This window comes from Scylla paramamosain, chromosome 14 (assembly GCF_035594125.1).
Source record: "Scylla paramamosain isolate STU-SP2022 chromosome 14, ASM3559412v1, whole genome shotgun sequence".
Lineage (NCBI taxonomy): Eukaryota > Metazoa > Arthropoda > Malacostraca > Decapoda > Portunidae > Scylla > Scylla paramamosain.
In genome coordinates this window covers 24,886,635-24,894,922 of record NC_087164.1, presented here as the reverse complement: position 1 = coordinate 24,894,922, position 8,288 = coordinate 24,886,635, and the positions used below count along the sequence as shown (strand labels likewise).

The 8,288-nt window shown below is 35.9% G+C and overlaps 1 protein-coding gene across 2 annotated transcripts in view; it reads left to right on the top strand.

Annotated features, from left to right (window-relative positions):
- LOC135107055 (zinc finger protein 853-like) overlaps positions 1–1,859 on the top strand; it is an 11,430-nt gene extending 9,571 nt beyond the window's left edge. For both annotated transcript variants that reach the window (XM_064016649.1, XM_064016648.1), the window contains 3 exons: positions 557–660; positions 936–1,103; positions 1,491–1,859. In XM_064016649.1, the coding sequence (XP_063872719.1) occupies positions 557–660; positions 936–1,103; positions 1,491–1,832 (614 nt within the window). In that variant the 3' untranslated portion in view covers positions 1,833–1,859. The remainder of the gene's footprint in view (positions 1–556; positions 661–935; positions 1,104–1,490) is intronic.
- Positions 1,860–8,288: the final 6,429 nt, after the last annotated feature.

The following is an 8,288-nucleotide window of genomic DNA, read 5'->3' as shown; positions in this document are numbered from 1 at the left end:
CTGGTACGAGTAAGGCGCTTAAAATAGATACTTAGCCCATGCATTGTTTTGGGGATCCACGCGTGAGACAACACAGGAGCCCTCTCATGTCCCACGGGAGTATGTGGGGTGTAAATGCAGCGTAACGACCTTCTCCTATTTGCAAATTTCGAAAACGATTGAAACACAGGAGAGGCAATTACGGCTGAGCTGCCGCGAGAAGGCCCAGTTGTCTTGACAATGTTGTGGCTGCGTTGGTGCTGGGAATGACAGGTATTCTATCTTAGCGTTCTTCTCTTGACTGACAATGTGGCACCTGTATGGCATGGCAGGGGTAGCACCCACCCAGAGATAAACATATCCACACATACCGTTGGCAGCAGAATCTATTTATAAAACTATCACCTTCAATCAATTTATCTATATATCTAATACTCTCTCTCTCTCTCTCTCTCTCTCTCTCTCTCTCTCTCTCTCTCTCTCTCTCTCTCTCTCTCTCTCTCTCTCTCTCTCTCTCTCTCTCTCAAAATACAGCATATAAGCAGCTACTTATTTTTTTTTTTCTTCTTATCTGTAGGGAAGGCGTTCCGTCAGCGCGTATCTTACCTGGTTCACCAGAGGATCCACACCGGCGTGATGCCGTACACCTGTGAGGTGTGCCACAGGTCTTTCCGGTACAAGGTGAGATCTTTGGCGGTGTGGTTTAATAGTTACTCTGTGTGCGTGTATCAACCTGTTCATCCAGGAAGAGTTGAAAATTTTTTTTTTTTTTTTTTTTTTTACTTTCGTCATTTATGCGCTCTCACTTTCAAGCTTCTTTTAAAACAAAGATCTATAGTCTAAGCTAACTTAACACAAAATCCCTGGGCAGTTTTAGTAATCACAGAGAGAGATGACTCAAAGTGCGCAGTGTGTTGAATGTCTAGATATAACCTAACATGATATGCGATGTGCAGGTGAGTCTTCGCTCCCACAAGTGTGAACCAAGTGTCGCCTCCTCATCCGGAGCCAACAAGGACACCGTGGACGCCGTGCACACCAGCCCGCCCGCGTCTGTCCCGCCTGCCCCGCCTACACCAGTCACGCCCACGCACTCCTCGCTTCCTGCTCCCACTCCACCCACGGTAATGAAAGTATTGTTTGTAAACCATCCACGCCTTGCTGACAATAGGGATGTAACTTGGTTATATCAACTTTTTTTTTATTTATTTATCTATTATTGTTGTTATTATTATTATTATTATTATTATTATTATTGTTATTATTACTACTACTACTACTACTACTACTACTACTACTACTACTACTACTACTACTACTACTACTACTACTACTACTACCATTACTTCTACACATTATTGTCGTTGCATGATATTGGAAAATATTTTCACCAATTTGTGTCTCATGTGTGAAATCATCACGCATAGAATTATTATTTATCACTCTCTTACAACAACATTATCGATCCCTATTAAAGAACAAGACCAACACTGTGCATGCCAATACTCTAGGTGGAGATGGTTCCCGCCGGGTGTGTGGGCGGCCAGCAGGACCCAAGCCAGGGCGGCCCCAGGTGTCGTCCTCCCCTTGAGACCATTGACGCGGCCGCCATCTCCTGCGAGGGAACAACTCACCACGAAGAGAAGCGAGCCCCACATCGGTCTCGTGGCGGGCGGGGCGGTGGCGGTGCTCAGGATCCTCTTTCCATGGCCTTCCTACACGCCCTTGTGGATCCGCATCCTGGACGCCCCCCGCCCCAGCAGGACCCATCCCTCCCCTTCCCGAGCCTCTCACCGGGAGCTATCGACGCGGACATGGACCATGATAGTTTCCTTACCAATCTTTTAATGTAATGCTTCTAAGAACCACGTTGAACCTTTCCCCGTATATATATATATATATATATATATATATATATATATATATATATATATATATATATATATATATATATATATATATATATATATATATATATATATATATATATATATATCTTAATTACTCAAACCGTATAGATACATAGGAGTGTACGCTAGTATTACAAATCCATCAAAAATAGCATTTCCTTAAGATTAAGCAAAACATAGACATAGTTACCAAGCCGATCATCATACCTTCACATCATCCTCACACCTGCATCTTCTCGCATCCAAAAGAACTGAAGGATTGTTTGACACTTCCTTCATGTGCTTGAAGTATTGTCTAGCTCCTCATTGGTACCACACCTTTAAATCTTGCGTTCTGGTTTGTAAACTAGTTCAGATAGTGTGCATTCCTTCTTGGTAAGCTCTCCACAAAATATATAGAGGTAGGACCTTATTATTATTATTTTTTTTGTATTATTCTCTCTTACAATATAATAGAAAAAATAAAATAAAAAATCTTATCATAAGGGACTGCCGGGAGGGCAGTTCTCTACCTGGGACTGATACAGTGTTGACCCAACCATGTTTGCCAGGTAGCAGCGTGAAATATGCATGTACTGAGTAGGAGTAGTGACGAGGAGTTAGGATCTCCCGCGAGTGAATCTGCATGGACCGTTGGTAGTTCAGTCATTTCCCAGAATACACTAGTGCTATGTTGTGTTTGCCATAGCTTTCTTATACTCGTTCATATTCTGATATAGCAATTGATACAGTAAGCGGATATTTATTTTTCTAGCATATATGTGCATACACTGTTGCAATGTAAGAAAGATTATGTGGATGAGTACATAAAATTATATATATATATATATATATATATATATATATATATATATATATATATATATATATATATATATATATATATATATATATATATATATATATATATATGAAAGATGCGACATACTCACACTGTACTGTGGCCACAAGTTGCTTTTAAAAGGTTTCTTTGATATCAATCATCAATAGTCAGTTTGATTCCTCTCAATTTTCCAAACTCTACTGTGTACTGTAGGAAGGAAAATTATATTTTGGATCAGAATGTTGCACGACCACTTTTTAATTGTATATATATATATATATATATATATATATATATATATATATATATATATATATATATATATATATATATATATATATATATATATATATATATATATATATATATATATATATATATATATATATATATATATATATATATATATATAATTTTTTATCTCTCCATTCCTCTTTGATTACTTCATATGTCTGGCGGTTTAACCTGTTATATGTAAGTTTCTGATCCATTAATTGAAAGTATTAGTTTATAACATTTAATTATATTATTTTACTTTTTTTAAAGAAAACATTACATCCCTTTTTTTTCCGAGATTCATGAAGACTCTCACAAGCAAATGTGGTCATGCGTTTCCCGTTAGGTTTAGTCACTTACATGACATCATCAGAAAAAAATATATACTAATTTCTTTTCATTCGTATATTTTGCCGTCCGGAAAACAAAAGTGTTAAGAAGTAATATCAGTTTCTTCTTTCATATCTTTACCTCCGGGGCACTGCCTGTGTGTGTGTGTGTGTGTGTGTGTGTGTGTGTGTGTGTATTCAATTGTCAGTATGAAGTTAGACGCTGGAATTTACTGGAGGCCGTGCATGCATGTTTTCATCTGAGTTCCCAAGATACTGATCCATATTGTCAGTGTTCGCTACAAAATCCATTATGGCCCGGGGACTGGTAATTATGAATCAACTTGTGCATTAGTGGTGTAATCTGTTATGCTTTTCGTACAAAAATATTACCGTACACTTATTTGAAAGCTCAAACTTATTGGATTCCACTTTCAGAATCATTCTTCGAGTATCTCCTTGCTTTATTTCTCGTTATTAAGAGAATGGACATTTCATTAATATTATTATTGTTGTTGTTGTTGTTGTTATTATTATTATTATTATTATTATTATTATTATTATTATTATTATTATTATTATTATTATTATTAGTATTCCATTTTATTTTTTCATTGGTAGAATGGCAATATGTGTAAGGTTTTTTGAAGGTTCTAAAGTCTGGCAGCATTTAATGAAAATTTTGTGAACTTGTGCATTTGATTAGGTTAGTGGTTAGACCTTCTCAGGACAGTATTATCTGATTATTTTGTTATAGATAATGTTACCTCCTTTATTGTTAAGGTAAGTATTTATGTGCAAATCATTAGTCTGTCAGTTATGCTTATGCCTACACCTATCATTACTACTTAATTGTTATAGTTTTTTTTTGATGTTTTGGCTTCATCTTTCTTAGGGACTGTTTTTAATAATCACTAAAAATTTTTTTTTCTAAACCAATGTTAAATTCTTTCTTATCAGCAATGAAGTAACGAATGCAGCGAATATTTTTACTGATAATTTTAATTACATATTGCCGCTGTCTCAATTTATTGTTATCTTATTACTGCCTTTAATGGGACAGTTTTGCATATGTTTTCATTTATCCATTCATTTACTTATTTTTTTTTTATACTTATTGGTGTGTTAATCATTTACATTTTCTTTTTTTACCTGCTCGTGCCTTACAGCTGCCTCTGAGTGGCGTGCCTCGTCCATTATTTTATAAGGAGCAGAGGATGTTTCAGCTTAATTCAAATGTGTGTTTTCCCTGTCTCTGAAATGCTTTATGGCTCCTTTTAATATTTAAGCTTCTTTTTATATTATTTGACTGGTGGTCACTAATCTGTTATTAAATTACAAAGTACGACAAAACTTCTGATTTTGTTTAATGCTTTGATGCAAATAACAATGCAATTTTTCGTTTTCATAGATGGACTTACAGGTTCATGATTTTTTTTTTTTCTTCTTTTGAAAGAAACTATCACTCTCTCTCTCTCTCTCTCTCTCTCTCTCTCTCTCTCTCTCTCTCTCTCTCTCTCTCTCTCTCTCTCTCTCTCTCTCTCTCTCTCTCTCTCCTTATCAAGATCGATAATTGATCTATGTTGTCTTAATCTATTTTCGTCGATCTGCGTGTACAAACTGCCCTCCCTTTAGTTGTTACATTCCATATAAATGACAGGTGAAGTGAGGTTTTGTTGCGAAGATTCGTGCATTTTTTTTTTTTATGACTAAATTCGAGTGTGTGTGTGTGTGTGTGTGTGTGTGTGTGTGTGTGTGTGTGTGTGTGTGTGTGTGTTTGTGTGTGCGAACAATGTCCAACGTTTTTCTTACTTCCCTATGTATATGAATACTCTGCTAATAAAGATGTAATTCAAGTCTTCTATTTTTAGGCACGTAGTACAAGGTAACACCTTAGAAGTTCAGCAACTTTGTGATTATATTATATTCATGTATGTTTCATGTCCATGAGAGGCCTGGTCTCTTGCTTTGTCATAAAATATGCAACAAATAATTATTACAATGGATTCAGTTCAATAAATACAAGCCGTTGCAAAGGCGTTGTACAACACACTGTTACGTCATGAGGTGCCGCTGATTGTTACGCTGCGCCTCGTTGGTGCAGGTGCACGTGCCGTGATGGTGATACCACGTGGAGGAGGGAAAGGTGTTCGTATCCTTAGAACTTCATAGAAATGTAGTACAAAGAAGGTACAAGGCTGGAATGAGACACAATGTATTCATCCTGCAAGGAAGTCATTGGTACTGGTAAGTGGCTTGGGGAAATGAAAGCAAAAGAAGTGAAAGAGGGGAGTGGTCTTCACAGCTGATTGTGTAATTGTTTTGTTTTTTTTTATGCTTGGAGTGTCCATGTTGTTTTTTTTTTTTTCTTTTTCTTTTCTCCTTCTTCTTCTTTCTTTCTTTTTTTTTTTTTTTTTAATGCTTTGAAGTGTCCATGTTCTCTCTTGTGTTTATGTAGTAACCTTGAGATGAGAAACGTGTGTGATGAGAGTTTGATGTCATTGCCTTGATGTCTGTAAAAGGGTGGAGGCCAGGAACGCCAATAGAACCCGAGAAAGTTGTGTAAATAAAAGTTGAGTTTGCAATGCACCTCGAGCGTGATAACAGACTTGTGTAATATTTGCTTTCGTACATTACTCTGTTTTACTCTTTCATTTATATACTTTTTCCGTTTTTTTGTCAATTTTGGTAATTTTGCTAGATGAAATTTATCACGATTTGCCCATATAGTATTGCTGAATAAAGGTAAAGAATGCAGTAGTGGGCAGGTCTTTGTAGAAGAAAATTATTGGGTAAAACAGTGCATATAAAGCAATTTGCAACAGATTGCACCATACAGAACAACCAAAAATCTTGGTAACAAATTAATGGAAACAGTGAAGTGAATGATAAAAGGAACTGAACTGAACTGAACCCAGAATATAACCTTATGGGATTCTTGATCCAAAAATTGTATAGGATTCTGTATCCTAACCTTTTGCCTATTTTTTTTTGGGTGGAATTATTAACCTCTTGTGCTTGATGATTACCTCTGCAGTAGCTTATCTTGCATTAAAAGGTACAAGTATTCACAGAGCATGGTGTTTGAAGTGGAAGTGGTTTTAGACAGATCTTGCTGGTTTACACTGCAATAATATTACACTGCACTCATTAGAGTTGTGCAAACTGCAAGAATTTAACTTCATTAGCTGCAACACTTCTCACATCTGACATTATGAGCTTCTCTCATTTTAGTTTGCTCTTTTGAAATGTGTTTCTGAAGAAAACTGACAAAGGTTAGCACAATAGGTGGAGCTGTGTTCTTATGTAGTTCTCTTGCCTGGCTGACTCCCCTTGGTCAAAACTAGACCAACTAGCAGGCATACAAAACTCAAACATAGGGGCCTCAGAACCACAGATATGTCAGTTCCACAAATATGATGGACAATAGGATGAATAGGACTCAAAATCATGTACCTGCAGTGGTGTTTGTAACATATCAGTGTACATACATCCTACTCAACATATTCATATAAAATGTTGCCTCTGGCATTATGTAACAGCCTTTTAAAGGAACATAGACAGATGGCTTCAATGGTGTCAACTGGCAAGAAATTCCAAATTGAAACACTACATCTTACACTGAAGAATTTCTTTTTGCAATCCAAACGGCTATGAGGCAGGAAGGTCTTTAAGGAGTGACCTCTGGTACCAACCACTAGAACCAGATGAAAAATATCTGGCTCATTGATTGCTGAGAGATTATGAAATATTTTCCAGTATTTGGTTAGGTCAGCTGTTAGTTTTCCTTGAACAGAGTACAAATCAAAATGTCTTAGTTGGTCTGAATAGCAAAGATCATCCAAGCCAGAAACATTCTTGGTCCATCTCCTCTGAGCAGACCCCAGAAGTTTGAGGTCCCCAACACAGCCCAAGGACCACATGCAGGAGGCATATTCAAGTCAAGATCTGATGTGAGAAATATAAAGAGCTTTCATAAATCTGGGTTTGTTTCTTGAGTTTTAGTGTTCAAAGAACATAATATATATATATATATATATATATATATATATATATATATATATATATATATATATATATATATATATATATATATATATATATATATATATATATATAATTCTTTTAACTTTAAATATCCACAACAATATACATAGTTGAAGTTGGGCAGTATCACAAAATGGTGAAGAAATATGATGATGGTTAACACGTAAGTAGAGCTTCAGACTGTCAGGAAATATTCTATATCCACAACATAAATCATGTACAACATGATTAATATAAATAAGAAAAAAGGGTACCCAACACAGAGCCCTGGGGTACCTACTTGATACAGGACAAACACACCTCTCAGTGCCAGACACTATAACTCTCATTAACCTGTTTTGGAGAAATACTTGTAACCAACCAAGTAAAAATCCAGAGGTCACAAGAGTTTGTGAATCAAGGTGTCATGGTGAACGACATCAAAGATCTTGGTGTAGTCAAAGAATACATCAGCTATACAGCCACTGTCCACCCAGATAGTGATATCATGGTATGTTAATATCAGCTGGTCTTCCATTGAATGATGAAGCCTAAAACCAAAATGAGAGTGAGAAATAATTCCATTATCTTCAAGGTTCTGATAAAGATGGTGTGTCACAATTTGTTCTAAGGTCTTAACTCAAACTGATGTCAAGCTAATTGGTCTATAGTTGAGAGGATTTGCTATGGGATCCTTTTTTAAAAAAGGTAAACATGGTGGAATATGGTGGAGGTGAGAAATAGTTAGAAGTGTTTGGCTATTTTCCACATTATTATGAAAGAACCATTTGTGGTGGAACTTACCTATGTATATTGTTGTGGATATTTAAAGTTAAAAGAATTATAACGATCTGATAATTGACCAAAAGTAAATAGGCTATTATCTTTAGACCTTCCTTGTTGTAACAGTTGTTTAAACTTCCTCTTTCAGTTATTTTTTTCATT